General features: G+C 28.6%; 2 protein-coding genes and 1 pseudogene across 2 annotated transcripts; 2 read left to right on the top strand and 1 right to left on the bottom strand.

Moving 5' to 3' along the window:
• The first annotated feature begins 527 nt into the window (after positions 1 to 527).
• LOC114174339 (ribonuclease 1-like) lies at positions 528 to 3,278 on the top strand. Its single transcript, XM_028059175.1, has 4 exons — positions 528 to 747; positions 835 to 990; positions 1,904 to 2,102; positions 2,961 to 3,278. The coding sequence occupies exons 1-4, from the start codon at positions 643 to 645 to the stop codon at positions 3,182 to 3,184; spliced, it is 684 nt and encodes a 227-aa protein (XP_027914976.1). The 5' UTR covers positions 528 to 642; the 3' UTR covers positions 3,185 to 3,278.
• A 2,648-nt stretch (positions 3,279 to 5,926) lies between these two features.
• Positions 5,927 to 7,801, top strand: LOC114173109 (ribonuclease 3-like). Its single transcript, XM_028057332.1, has 4 exons — positions 5,927 to 6,127; positions 6,717 to 6,872; positions 6,982 to 7,180; positions 7,412 to 7,801. Exons 1-4 carry the CDS (start codon positions 6,026 to 6,028, stop codon positions 7,633 to 7,635), a joined length of 681 nt encoding a protein of 226 aa, XP_027913133.1. The 5' UTR covers positions 5,927 to 6,025; the 3' UTR covers positions 7,636 to 7,801.
• A 2,137-nt stretch (positions 7,802 to 9,938) lies between these two features.
• LOC114173211 lies at positions 9,939 to 13,205 on the bottom strand (annotated as a pseudogene).
• Positions 13,206 to 14,542: the final 1,337 nt, after the last annotated feature.

The raw sequence follows: 14,542 nt of genomic DNA, 5'->3' as shown, positions 1-14,542 counted from the left end.
AAACACAAGGTAAAAGGAAATTTAAAAAAATCATTAATAATTTTAAATCTCTTAAAATATAATGCTAAATATTAAAATTTACACAACCACTATTAGATGCATGAAATCATTGTAGAGTTATTTTGGATTATTTAATGATTGCAAATTCAATGTAATGGACACTTTTGTCATCTATGATAAGTTCACTTGATTCAAGTGCTAGGATTACACATAATTAAGGCAAAATACACATTATTTTAAAAAATTAATAAAATTAAGCTTCCAAATAATATATCTTACATTTAAGCGTGGAGATTTGGAAAGTCGATATATGATATTAATATTTTTTTTTAAAAAAGAAAGAAAATAGAGTGCGGACATGTTACTGGTATTCTGCAACAGTTACACACGTTAACCATATCAGACAATTAAGACAAGAGAACGAATATATATATATATATATATATATATATATATATATATATATATATATATATATATATATATATATATATATATATATATATGTAACGTTCTGATACTCTGCATTTGGGTTTCATCTTACCTTTCATTTTCATCAATCTTTGATATACCAATCCATAGTTGTAGCATTCACTCAAAATCAAAGCCATAAAAAATCACACCAATCCTAAGAACGTGAAAATGGAGTCTAAAAATTCCATTTTGGTCAAGCTTCTGCTGCTGCTGCACTATGTGTCCCTTTTCTGTGCTTCACAGGATTTTGATTTCTTCTACTTTGTTCAACAGGTAATGTAAAATTTCATTGAAAGATCATGCATTGATGCATTACAAGGAACTTTTAATGAATCATTGTTTCAAGTTTTGGTTTTTCAGTGGCCTGGATCATACTGTGACACACAGAAGAAATGTTGCTACCCCACAAGTGGAAAACCTGATGCAGATTTTGGAATTCATGGTCTGTGGCCTAATTACAATGATGGCTCATACCCTTCTAATTGTGATCCTAACAACCCTTTCAACCCTTCTCAGGTGCTTCATTATCATATCATATCTCATAATTTTTTAATGTCATTCCCCTTAGACATCAATCGGGTCTCGTGTTTCTATTACGTCAAATAGTCTTAATTAAACCGTATTTTATCTTGATTTCGACTTCTAAGTAATATAAGACTATTGATGTAAGATTTTATTCTGATTTATAAATAACATAAAAACATATGATGTTATCTAAGTTTTCTCTTGTCATAATATATCATGCAAGTTGCTGTAAGGACTGTTTTCCTGTCTCCTCTTCTGTATCTTCCATTTGACTCAAAAGGGCTTTTGGCACACAATTATTGTATCCAATTTCAAAAGCCATAAAAGGTGTTTTGCCTTTTATCCTTCACAGCACAAACGTGTTCAACTTTATGTTGTGCAATCATATGTTGCTAAATTCTAGTTGTTATATTATCATAATGTTTAATATCACAAGAAACTTTAAAAAAACTGAACCATGCAGCTGTAGTTTTGATGGAAATATAACTGAAAACTTCCAAAAGCTTTTACATTGTGCTCAGAATCACGTTTTGAAACCTTGTAACTGGCTCTTCAACACAAGTTTTTATATGAAAGTAAATTTCAGTTTTCTGATGTTCCTTTTATACCAAGCTATGGAAAAGTTATGCTTATCGCTCACCAGATAAACCAGTCTGTTTTTTCTTTAGTATTCTTCGGTGGAACCCACCAGATAACAAATATATTCTTAAGAACATAGTGTGTTGTACTATTGTTAGAAACCTATGTCATTTGAACGTGTTGTGATGGAATATTTTCTAACTGAAATAAAGAAAAGACTTGTTCTAACTCTGAAATCAGAATCTGAATATATTTTATTCGTGAACAGTGTTCTGTTTGCATGATGGTTAATTTGGCAGTAATTTTGTCTTGACTATGATGACAGATATCTGATCTGACAAGTAGTTTGCAAAGCAATTGGCCCACACTTGCATGTCCAAGTGGGGATGGAATGACATTCTGGAGCCATGAATGGAGCAAACATGGAACTTGTTCAGAATCAGTCCTCAAACAACATGACTATTTTGAAGCAGCTCTCAGCCTCAGAAAAAAAGCCAACCTCCTCCAAGCTCTTACATCTGCAGGTACATGTTTAGGGTTCTTCGTTACAATCTTTTCAATAAATAGCACATCTTCTTCTGTGTTAGAAATTCAAGCTGAGTTAATAATGGATATATTTTTCACATTTTGGAAACTATGGTTCTATATATATAACATTAGTCTAATATACACAATGCATTTAACACCACTTTTAACCCAAAACTTTACAACAATGGATTTGTGAGTCTTTCATATATAGTGTTTAACTTTATTTTTTTTATTGATACGAAACTTTGACTCATTATTTCCAACAGCGGTTAAAAGTATTAGATCAAGTAAAAATGAGTAAACTAAATAATTAAATAATAGGGTTAAGTATGGTTTTATACGATGAAATTCGTTTCTATTTTAAACTTATACATTTTGGTCCTCAAACATTAAAAACAAATGGATATAGTTATTCTAATCCATCTATATTAAATTTTTTTGACATGTTAAACGCATTTTTTTGACGGGTCAAATGCATTTTAAGATGACATTTAAGTTGTTTGCACTGATTTGACACGTTCTAGCTTAAATGTCAAACCGAAATTATATTTATTAATTTTTAAAGTTTTGAAACTAAAATATATCAAATTTTAAAAGAAAATCAAATTTTGATTTCGTATATAAGTTTAAGAACTAAGAACATATTTAACACTAGACAATACACACTAGACAATACACAGTTAATCCTATATTCAGTGTCTCAATTTTAGATTGAAAGTGGTATCTGATATCTTTTATAAACTACCTCATGAATCATTAAATTGATTTGAATGTAGTATCAAGAATTTTATATAAGCTTGTAGATGATTTATTGACACTGAATCTCCTATTTCTTCTGCACTTTGTGTTGTCAGGAATTGAACCAAATGGAGAATCGTACAGTTTGAGCAGCATAAAAGGGGCTATAAAGGATGCAATTGGGTACACTCCATTCATTGAGTGCAATGTGGACTCATCTGGGAACAGCCAGCTATACCAAGTTTACTTATGTGTCAACAGTTCTGGTTCAGATTTCATTGAGTGTTCTGTATTCCCTAGAGGAAAATGTGGCTCAGACATTGAGTTCCCATCTTTTTAGGTTCTAAGAATGAGTACAAGTTTATAGAAAATCTTTCTACTCTGTAACTTAATCTACCATATATTTCAATAAATGTTCTCATTTTCTTATGAAAGTGCTTTGTTCAATGAAATGGTGTATACAATTATAGCCAACAGTTCTGCAACTTCTGTTTTCAATATGCAGGTGAGAATCTGTGGGAATAAGTCCTAAGAATTGGAGATTTTTATCTTTTCAGATACTGGTTTAAAAGACACTTTTCTTTAATAAATTCAACTGAAGTGTAATATATTAATCACCTCTGATATTTTTTGTTTGTTTAAAATTCACATTCATGTAAGATGAGCATGTAGTTTAAAAGCTGAGGATAAAAGTGAACATATTCACAAAAATAATTGTGCTTGGTCATTTTTAATTTTAATTAAGTTTTTGTAAAAGTTTTAAGTAACTTAGATGCACGTAACTAAATATAGTGTTATTTTAATCCAATATGCATTCACGTTAATTATTTCTTTATCAAGAATTAAAATTTTTAAAATATCAAATCAAATGTAACTAATTGTTTTTCTTTTCTTGAAATAGACTAATGTAATTGTATCTTCATTTAAAATTAAGTAAAATATCTAATTTTATATTAATTAAATATGTTTTCACAAGAAAATTTTCCATTAATAATAAATTTTATTGACAAAAAAGTATTAGTAACTGTACTAATCAATTTAGATATCAATTTATAAATTATAAAATTATTTGTTATTAAAATAATTAATATTATGAATAAAAAATTATAATTGATTTCTAAAATATAACCACTAAGACTTTGATTATCAAAGTAATTAATTTATAAATTGTAAACTTCAACTATCATAGGAATTAATTTCTAAATTAGTTTGTAATTAATTAATGATTGATTTAATGATTAATTATAATTTTTTATTCATAATAGTATTTATTTTAGTAATCGATTATTTTTTATTTTATAAATTATTGTCTAAATTGGTCATTACCAATTTTATTATTTAAGAGTATTTTTTAGTGCTAATTAAGAAAATGTTAAATAAGTTAATAATTTGATATAAAAATACAATTTTTTTTAACTATCTTTACTCACATTCATTAGATCTATTATGGATTTAAAGATAAGGATTTTTTTTTTAAATAATCACGTCAAATACATTTACTTAGTAAACATTTTCTTATATTTAAGTCTAGTATAATATATATGAGTTTTTTTTTTCCTCCATTTTGGATAAAAGTGAGTAGTAATATTTATTTAGGTAAAAAATGTTGTTTAAGGTGATTGTTTTTTTTTTTTATCATTAGTTTATTTATAACTAAAGTTGAAAACAAATTTTGTTGCATTGTCTCAGAAGTTCTAGATCTGGATCCACACTGTTACCTGGCATACGAACAAAGAAGCATTCAATTGGAACACGTCAAAGTCCTTCAAATAAACTAAATTTTTATCTCTAAATTTTATTAATGTCTACGTATGAAAGCATATAATTTAAGATTGGGTTTACCATTTTTTTTATCTCTAAACTTTTTAGTCTCTCATCTAAATTTGATAAAGGTCAAAACTTTGAAGCTTTTTTTATCTGAAATATAAGAATTGAAAAGAAAAATGTTTAAAATATGTTTTTACTCCAAGCTTTTTTTAGTTTTATTACCATATTTCAGTTATTGTCTGTTCCGGAATTCGAAAGTACTATCACATTTTCATCTTTAAAATAAATTTAAAAGAATAATTTTATGTTTAAAGAAGTAAAAAAGGAAGATATATATTTAAATTATTTTTAATCTTAATTTTAAATTATGTGATATTATTAAATCTAACAAAAGAAAATTTAATCTAAAATCGCTTGAACAAGGAAATAATAATTGAAAAGAAGAAGTTGTAAGTGATAGGAACTATTAGAAGAAATTGCAATGGGAAATGGATTGTGCTAGTTGGTATATTTCTGTTGCTAAGATCGCAATCAATAAGCCAAAATTGACTTACTTGCAAGCAAGATCACCCAATGGACAAAGCTTTTGAACTTGACTTTACGTCGTTAACATTGCAACCAACCACAACGTTAAAATTCACATCCATAATTCAAATCTTCTTAGTTTAAATTTGCAGCTAAACTTTCAAACATGTTTCTTCCACATATAATAAATTATTGTCACAGGGACTTATTTGCCGTGTATAGGCAGAAAAAAGTAAACGGAATTTATGGATATGTTTGTATAGATCGTTGGAAGTTCTACATTGATTAGAGATAAGATAATTTTATACTATATAAGTAGGATATAAATCTCATCTTACAAACCAAATTTTGTAAGAGATTGAATTAAACTTAAAATCTATTTCTAACATAATAATATAAATACAAATTAGGTACAACACTTCATATTAAGATGATAAAAACTAAAAAAACATCTGGAAATTTCAGAAATAAATAATGAAATATTAGATATAAAAATAAATTAACGAATATTGTTCAGAGTGAATTATCAAATATTTATTAGGTTTGGAGGTTTGTCAATAAATATGATAACTTATTGGTATTGGTAGCTATAAAAAGTGAAATAGTATTGGATACACGTTAGTTAGTTAATTGGTTGATTAGCTAATGACAGCTTAGAGGGCACGTTTTGGTGTACACATTGGATACAAGTACGTGAAGTTACAGACAAAGAGTGTGATATGATTCGCATATTCTCCATAACATGCCTTGTAAGCTTGAGCATCATTTTATTGCAAGCATGTAATAGTTTCTGGCCTATAAAAACATTACTTTGTTAATTATCTTTCATTGTGTGTTTGCTTGTGAAGTGCCAAAAACTCAATTATTTGAGAGGAAGCAGGCATCAAAGATGAAACTCAACTTTTGTATTATATCCAAACTTCTGATACTGCAATGTCTATCAGTTGCATGCCTTTCTCAGGACTTTGATTTCTTCTACTTTGTTCAGCAGGTAAGTCGTGAGTTCTGCAATGTAATGTGTTTTGTTTAACTTTCATTTATAAATATGTTTTGAATCAGGTTAAACATGTTTTTAATTCTTAAATCTATACGCAAAATTAAAATTCGGTCGTCAACCTGAAATGGAGTTTATTATATCAAAAAAATTTTATGTAATTAGATTAGAAGGACTATCGGTAGTAATAACTTTAAACCTAACTCAATCTCACAAAATCGAATTATGAAATGAGGTTTGCACTTCACTTATATACTATGAAATTGTTTTATCTCTAATCGATGTGAGACATACAACACATGCTCACACGTTGAGCTATATACATCTCGTATGAGATCTAGAAATGGGTGGTCTGTTAGCGGTCCGATAATAGATGAGATAAAATGTCCAAAAAATCTTACTAGGATAGGTTTTTTAAATAATGACTCTGATAACATATTAAAAAAAGTGTACTTTCAATAATTATATCTATTATTTTTAAAATTTGAAGAGCAAAATATATCAAGATTTGAGACAGAAACAAATTTTAATTTTAGGAAAAAAAAAAACATAATGTTCACATTTTATGTATTATGGTTCTATGCAGTGGCCAGGAGCATACTGTGACACAAGGCAGAGCTGCTGTTATCCTAAGACTGGGAAACCTTCTGCAGATTTCAGCATTCATGGACTTTGGCCTAACTACAATGATGGCTCATGGCCCTCAAACTGTGACCCTGACAGTGTCTTTGATAAATCTCAGGTACTTCGTACAAAGTTTGATCATAAAAAAAATTACTAAAATTATAAATTATGATATTAGTGAATATTTGTGAACTAAAAACTCATTAATGATATATATATTGATGCAGATCTCAGAGCTTATAAGCAGCATGGAGAAGGAGTGGCCATCTCTGAGTTGCCCAAGTAGCAATGGCATGAGGTTCTGGTCACACGAATGGGAAAAACATGGCACGTGTGCACAATCTGAGCTTGATCAAACCGAGTACTTTGAAGCAACTCTCAAACTCAAGAAAAAACTAAACCTCCTTAAGGTCCTCAACAATGCAGGTACATGTTTTTCATTTTCCTTTCTATGTTGTTTAAAGTTTTAATTATTGGACTTGCACAAATTACATTTTAAAGTTATTTTAAAATTAAATTGAACTTTAAAAGTAGTTCAACCCAACTAAATAGTAAAAGATAAACTGAATTAAATCACATTACAATTCTAATATTTAATTACTTCAAACTTTTTTATAATTACTTCAAACAATTCTAATAGCAATGAATGAATTTCAGGGATTCAACCAGATGATGAATTTTACACTCTAAATAGCATAATAAATGCTATAAAAGAGGGCACTGGGTTTACCCCTGGAATAGAGTGTAACAGAGATTCAGCTCATAACAGTCAACTCTACCAAGTTTACATGTGTGTGGACACTTCTGGGTCAGATTTTATTGAGTGCCCTTTGCTTCCAAAGGGTAAATGTGGTGAACAAGTTCAATTTCCCAAGTTTTGACAAAATTTATTTCATTATGTTAATCATGTTTTTCCTTCTTATTCTTGTCTATCACATGTTCACCAATATAAATTGGTTGAGGTGATTTTAATTAGATCATGTCACAACCTTAATCACACTCGCCCATTCATATAATCTCACTTATTCTTCATGATGTTGTGGATCATATCTTAAGTGCAATGCATTTATTTTTTTCAAAATCATGTATTTATTGTTATTGATCGATTATCTATTTCTTTTACGTATATACTTAACCTAAAAGGATCATATTATATATATATATATATATATATATATATATATATATATATATATATATATATATAATGATTTATTTTGGATTAGAGCCACAATTTGATAAGTAATTTTCCATTAGTTAAAATAGAAAATTATAAACAATTAAAGGAACTCACAACAAACAAAGTTAAAAATAAATTAATGAAAAAAAGAGATCTTGTATTATATTATGTTTAAAATATGAATTTCTTCCTTGAGATGGTAATAGTAAGATTTAATTACTCAGTTGGTACCTACTTTGATATAGGTGTATCAATCTGGTACCACTCCTAAAACAGTGTCAATTACATCCCAATTTTTTAAAGAATGTTTCGATTAGGTCTCTTTCAGAAAAAAATGACTAACGCTGTTATTAACGGTGTCACATGTCAATATGTTATTTGTTTTAATTTTTTAAGAAAAAAATTAATTTTTAATTTTTTTGCAAAAACAAAATTGCCACATATATCAAATTCATAGTATGAATAACATTGTCAATGTCAAGGAATAACATGGTTTAAGGACATGTTTAAGGGTTGCCATGACATGAGTTTACGCAACCATATGATATGATGAAACTAAGCATGACATAGTAGATTTATCACCATATAGTATAGTAAATTATTGCTCCAAATAGAATATCAAAGTTAAGCAATATAGTGAAATTTTATTTACTTGCAAGTCATCTTGATTTCATCATTATAATCCATGTTCCCATTCATGTATCAATATTCTCATACATGAAGGTGGTCCACCTTAAAATCTACCCAAAATACAATCCAATCTCAATTTGTTTGACTTGACTTTCCAATCAAATATATGGAATACATTGATACAACCTAAATTGTCATGTGATGTCACTCTTAATCCTAAAGCTATGGAAAAAAAACAAACAAACAAACAAATGATTCATCTCTCTATCTTGTTTTTGGCACCACCATTTGGAAAAGGAATAAAATAAAGTAGTGGTGAAAAAGAAATAACAATGACAAGAGAAAAAGAAAGTACAATTATATATATATATATATATATATATATATATATATATATATATCGAGGCTCAAAAATAAATGTTAAAAGAAAATGAAACTATGAAAGGTGTGATAATTTGCACGAAAATAATATTTGGTTGAACATAAAAGAAAGCTTAACATTTGAATAGCAAAAAGGAGCATACAATACAACAATTGTCCAAATGAAAATAGGAGAAAAACAAAGTAATACAAGAATTTTGATGATATTAAGATGTTTAAGAAATTGCTTATGTTTGTTAAAATACTATCAATTTTGAAACTATGTAGAATTCTCAACTCTAAATAATTATTTTTGAGATACACAATTTTTAATTCGGCATAGTGAGTGTAATTTGATTGTAATTTTTAGTAACGTTTTGGAGATGGGGAAATAATAAAATGAAAAGTACGTCTCTAAAAACAGTAATTATAAAAAAAATACAGAAAACTGTTTAAAATTATTTTGAAGTTATTAAGAAAAATGATCAAAATAGGGTTGTTTAAAATTTTCTTGAAATAATTGAATTCATGAAATGACAAAAAGGTCCCGAGTTGACTGTTAAAACTCAACCAAAGATATTATCGCTCAAAAATATTTTGAAAAAGTGAAATATGTTTATCTTAATTAAATATATATATATATATATATATATATATATATATATATATATATTGAATTTACTTGTCAATGCATTCAACATAAAACAATCTAAACAATTTCAATACAAACTTAAAACACGTTCGATATATATCAGAAAAAATTAACATAGTTAAATTAAAAAAATTATATTAAATCATTCTTAAAATTTAAAAATCAAAATATATCAAAATTTTAGACAAAAATAAATTTCAATTTTAAATCAAATTTTAAAGATTAAAAACATATATTTGACCATTATTAATATTATAACCCATTTAAAATTAAAATACTGAACTAAAAATTTAAAAGTCAAATCGTTATGTCGAGTAATGGAGGAATTAACTTCTTCGCATATACAAACTATTAGCAACCCGTTTAAAAGCTAATTAACATTGATAGAAAAAGAAAAGAAAACAAAATTGGAATTCTGGCCTGAAAAGAGTTATTCCTGTACACTAATGCTTTGGAAATTCCAGAAAATACATTTTTAGACAAAATTGAGCTCCATTCTAGAGACATCAGTGTGCTGAACTTCTAACAAAATCATATATTATCATAAGGCATAGCAATACCATCTCACATGGCCTCTAATTCCCGAGTAGCGGAAGATTTCTTCATAAAGTTGAGACGACTTTGTTTGGTTCGTTTGCAAGGAGCTACAAAAAGTGAGAAAGTAAACGGGGTCAAGCATCACGAATCTTTGGCTCTTAGCCAATAAGGACAAAATCCAAGTATTGATTCAATACCTTCTTTTTTGTTTTGCTGATTGGATGCAACAACTGAGGATTTCCACTTTTCATAATCACGTGTTTCCATTTGCTTGCGTTTTTTATAACATGAAAGCTGTATAAACACCAATGTTAGTTTGAATTACAGTCAAATTATATCAACATAAAATTTGAAAACCACATCCTACCGCAAATATCCAACAAAAGTACTAAATGCACTTTCAAGACAGCACAATGATGAGAAAACAAGAGCAATAGAGGGATTGAAACGCATGGGATGGATCTTGCATTTAATCGTGACCATCATCACTTTTTAAACCAAATTCGAGATGGAGACCAGATTGTAGTGAACTTATTTTGGAGAACAGAAATAATTCAACTACACTTCCTGGTGCATACATTTTTAAAGCCACGATTATCCCTCAACAAGTTATTTGCCAAACTAAAATCATTATAATTTAATGGAACAACTAACAAAGACCCTTTGCTGAATAGAGAGGACACCATACAATAAGCAAATACTTATGAATATTGAGCACAAACTTAAAATGGAGGAGACATTGCCCTGGAGAGCCAGCCGGTATTATCGTATCTCAAGAAAACCACAAGAATGCGAACGCGAACAAAGGTAAGCTTTTGGCGGGTATTTCAATAATATCCAAGTCAGTGATTTAACTCTAACCCTATACGCTCCATGTAACACACCTAACTCTACACCCGGTTTGTTGTGTGAAGTACACCATGTATCGACTATGCCATAGCAAGTGAAGAAAGAGTTAAGAAATCTCCGGTCAGATGTTGGTTTTAACTTACAAAGGACTTTGGGAACAATTAGTCAATTACCCAAGTTAGGACTCTGCAACTATGTTTGTAAATGATAGTTAATGGTTACAATTGAAAAGGAGATACTAACGGATTCAGTCTAGAAAGATGTAGTCTTTTTAATACTGCAACACAGAATTACAGTAAAAATATAGTCACAATAAAAGATAGAAAGGCATCATCAATGTGTTGCGTCAACATTGAAGGAAATTGAGAAAGCCGAGCTTCAAAACAATGAGCATTGAAAAAAGAAAAACTTAAGGTTGAGCTACATATGAAAGAATTGTATACAAAGCACATCTTGGAATTTTATTCATAATTTAAGAAGCAAAAAATTAACTCAAAACAACAGTATGTTTATGCAACGGCTGTTTGAATGTCTATAAAACATCAGGGTTAAAAACACTTTCACAAGGAAACCAAAATGTCTGCAAATTACAAAGAGAAGCTAGACATTAGTACCTCAGGACCATCATCGGACAAATAACCTCCATCCTCAGCTTTTCTTTTACTTGGCAAAACGTCAAGCAAATCTGCAAAACAATGGGATACAAAAACAAATGTTCAATGCAAAGTAAATCTTAAAATAATAGACAAAATAGCTCACATTTAAGAATGCATTACGATCAACTACCGAATAAGGAAAGGTACATACCTCGATTTGATTGCACTTCCTTAGCATTTTTTTTCCTTTGCAAACCCCAAACACGTCATGACACAAATCCTTCATAGTGACAGAAACTTACAGCAGGCCATTCACACCCCGTTCAAAATCAATAACATCACTCAATTAAAAATAAAATAAAATAATCGCACATTCAACATCCACTAGACATACAGCCACTTACACTTGAAAACTCGGATTCAGATGTACCACAGAGCTCAATTAACTTCAGCTTGTCCACTTTGAGCTGCAAAACAAACACAACCCCTACCACAACTTAAACCAGAGCAAAACAAATAGTTGATGACATTCCCCGCAATTCTTCATATCGAAGAAAATTGAAGGCAAATGCACTATCATTGACTATTTTACTATTAAAACAGTAAGATTGCAACTATAATTGCGATTGCAAACCCTTTTGAAATGACTTATATACTAAAATTACCTAATAATATTAAAATTTCGACACAATCAACATCTTAAAATAACCACCTATAGTTATTTAATATCCAAATAAGTTCTTTAATGGTACCTTGTGTTTTTTAGCACATAAATAAAAAGCAACGCGTGAAATCAGCACTTGCAGAGGACGAGAAGTAGGCAAAGACGAAACAAAGCGATCCTTATACCTTCATGAAAATAGAAATAGCACAAAGTGCAGCAATACATGAAGTTTCAACAGCATTTTAGCATTTGATCAAACGCGTGGCAGATAACTCACAGTTTGAGACCGTCGCAAACGAAAGGAATAGTACGAATGCAACCAAACTGAATTGCCGATTCCCTCACATCTATTGTCGTCCTAAAAACACCAAGCAAACATTTCATGAATAAAAGGCTTTAAAAAATGAAAGCTGAAAAAAAGAAAGGGAAAGGAAACGAACTTGACACCAAGGCCGTTGTGGAGAGAACTGTAGGATCTGATGTAAGCTTTTTCGGACATTCCGCTGAGTCTCACCGCAGAGAATCGGTAGAAGAGAACACCGAGCCTGTGGCCGCAATTTCCAAGCAAATAAGAGATTTAGCAACGTCGCTCTGAGAAAACCAAACAAATAGCTTCAGAATCGAATGGAAGGGAAATCAATAAAACAGGACAGAGGAAAGAGATCGGGACATACAACTCCTATGACTGGAGGAATCAAACTGCACATCGCAGAGACACGGATCTCAGCAGCTTTTCGGACTATAAGTTTGGAATCTGACAGATCGAGATTCTTGGCCAGCTCTGAAACGTCCATTTTAGGTTTGGATCCCAAAGGCGAGGCTAACTCCGATTTCTTGTTCGCATTTTGAAGAAGGGATTAGAGAGTAGGAAATGACGGGAATAGAGAAAGAGATCATGAAATGGAATCCAAATAACTTGATATCGTCATTTGAATATTCGCGCGCTCATGTAGTTGGCCGGGAAATTTTCCTTTTGGCGCATTCTTCACATTGGAAATCTTTAGGCAAACTTTATTTTAAAAAATATAATGATATATATATATATATATATATATATATATAACACTCAAATATTCATTATTTTTATTTAAATGTCATTGATTTTTTATTTATAAAACTGCATTAAAAAATTACTAGTATTTTGTAGTATTTCTACGGATTACTTTTAAGATTACTGAATTTTGCTTTTATTGCAATTAAAAAAATTAAAAATATAAATTATATTTTTAATAATAATAATAATAATAATAATAAATTTAATTTAAAATAAGAGATACTAACTTAATAATATGCTTGTTCAAAAAGTTAAAAAAAATTCAAATATGCGTATACACGTGTATTGTACAGGAATTTTAAATGTAATATTATTTTTAATATTTTATTATTTGATATATTTTAAGCTTGTTGATGAGGTTAATATTGAATTACTTATTTATTATTTATATAATATTTTATATTTTATTTTTATTATATGAGAGTAGTTCAGAAGTTGAAAAAAGTTCAATAAAAAATTTATTTTATATTTTTTTGTTTTGAATTTTAAATGTAAATTTTGTTATTATATTTTTATAATCTTTTGTAATTTAAAATCTCATTCAAATTTGGTTATTAAATATTTTGAATTTCAAATTTATTGTTAATAAGATGAATCTTAATTTTTTTTTAAATGACTAAAATTGAAATGGTTAATTATTTTTTTATATTCAAAAGTTTAATGAATTTATAAATATTAAAATAATAGACAGAATAGCTCATCTTAATCCCATCAACTACTGAACAGGAAAAAGGTACATACCTAGATTTGTTGCACTTTCCTGGTATTTTTTTTTTCCTTTGCAACTGCAAACTTGTCATGACACAAATCCTTCACAGTAACAGAAACCTACAGCAGGCCATTCACAACACCCAGTTCAAAATTAATAACACCGCTCAATTAAAAATACAATAAAATAATAGTTTAAATTCTAATTTATAAAATTTATAAAATCCCAATTAAAAAATTTCAATAGTATGCAAGATTGTGCACTCTCATAATGTAACATTTTAATTTTGGTTTTTATTTCTATTTATGTTTTTATCATTTCATATGTTTTTTTAAATTCATTTCAACATAATATAATATTGTAAAATTATATATATTTTTATAATTAAAGAGTCTCATTAATTTAATTGTGACATCTCGATTAATAGATCATTTTTTATAAACAAAACATCACATGATCATGAATAAATAGAACACGAGATATAAAGTATAAAAGATTTGCTATTATAATTATCCCAACTTATATTGGAAAGGAAAGCTAAGTCACAAAACAATGTT

The sequence above is a fragment of the Vigna unguiculata genome, chromosome 2 (assembly GCF_004118075.2).
Source record: "Vigna unguiculata cultivar IT97K-499-35 chromosome 2, ASM411807v1, whole genome shotgun sequence".
Classification (NCBI taxonomy): Eukaryota; Viridiplantae; Streptophyta; class Magnoliopsida; order Fabales; family Fabaceae; genus Vigna; species Vigna unguiculata.
This window is presented reverse-complemented; position numbering and strand designations above follow the sequence as displayed.

Coding starts and splice junctions, on each gene's coding strand:
- LOC114173109 (XM_028057332.1), top strand. CDS start 6,026: ATGAAACTCAACTTTTGTATTATATCCAAACTTCTGATACTGCAATGT. Junction 6,873..6,981: donor GTGTCTTTGATAAATCTCAG/GTACTTCGTACA, acceptor ATATTGATGCAG/ATCTCAGAGCTTATAAGCAG. Junction 7,181..7,411: donor TAAGGTCCTCAACAATGCAG/GTACATGTTTTT, acceptor AATGAATTTCAG/GGATTCAACCAGATGATGAA.
- LOC114174339 (XM_028059175.1), top strand. CDS start 643: ATGGAGTCTAAAAATTCCATTTTGGTCAAGCTTCTGCTGCTGCTGCAC. Junction 748..834: donor TCTTCTACTTTGTTCAACAG/GTAATGTAAAAT, acceptor TTGGTTTTTCAG/TGGCCTGGATCATACTGTGA. Junction 2,103..2,960: donor CCAAGCTCTTACATCTGCAG/GTACATGTTTAG, acceptor TTGTGTTGTCAG/GAATTGAACCAAATGGAGAA.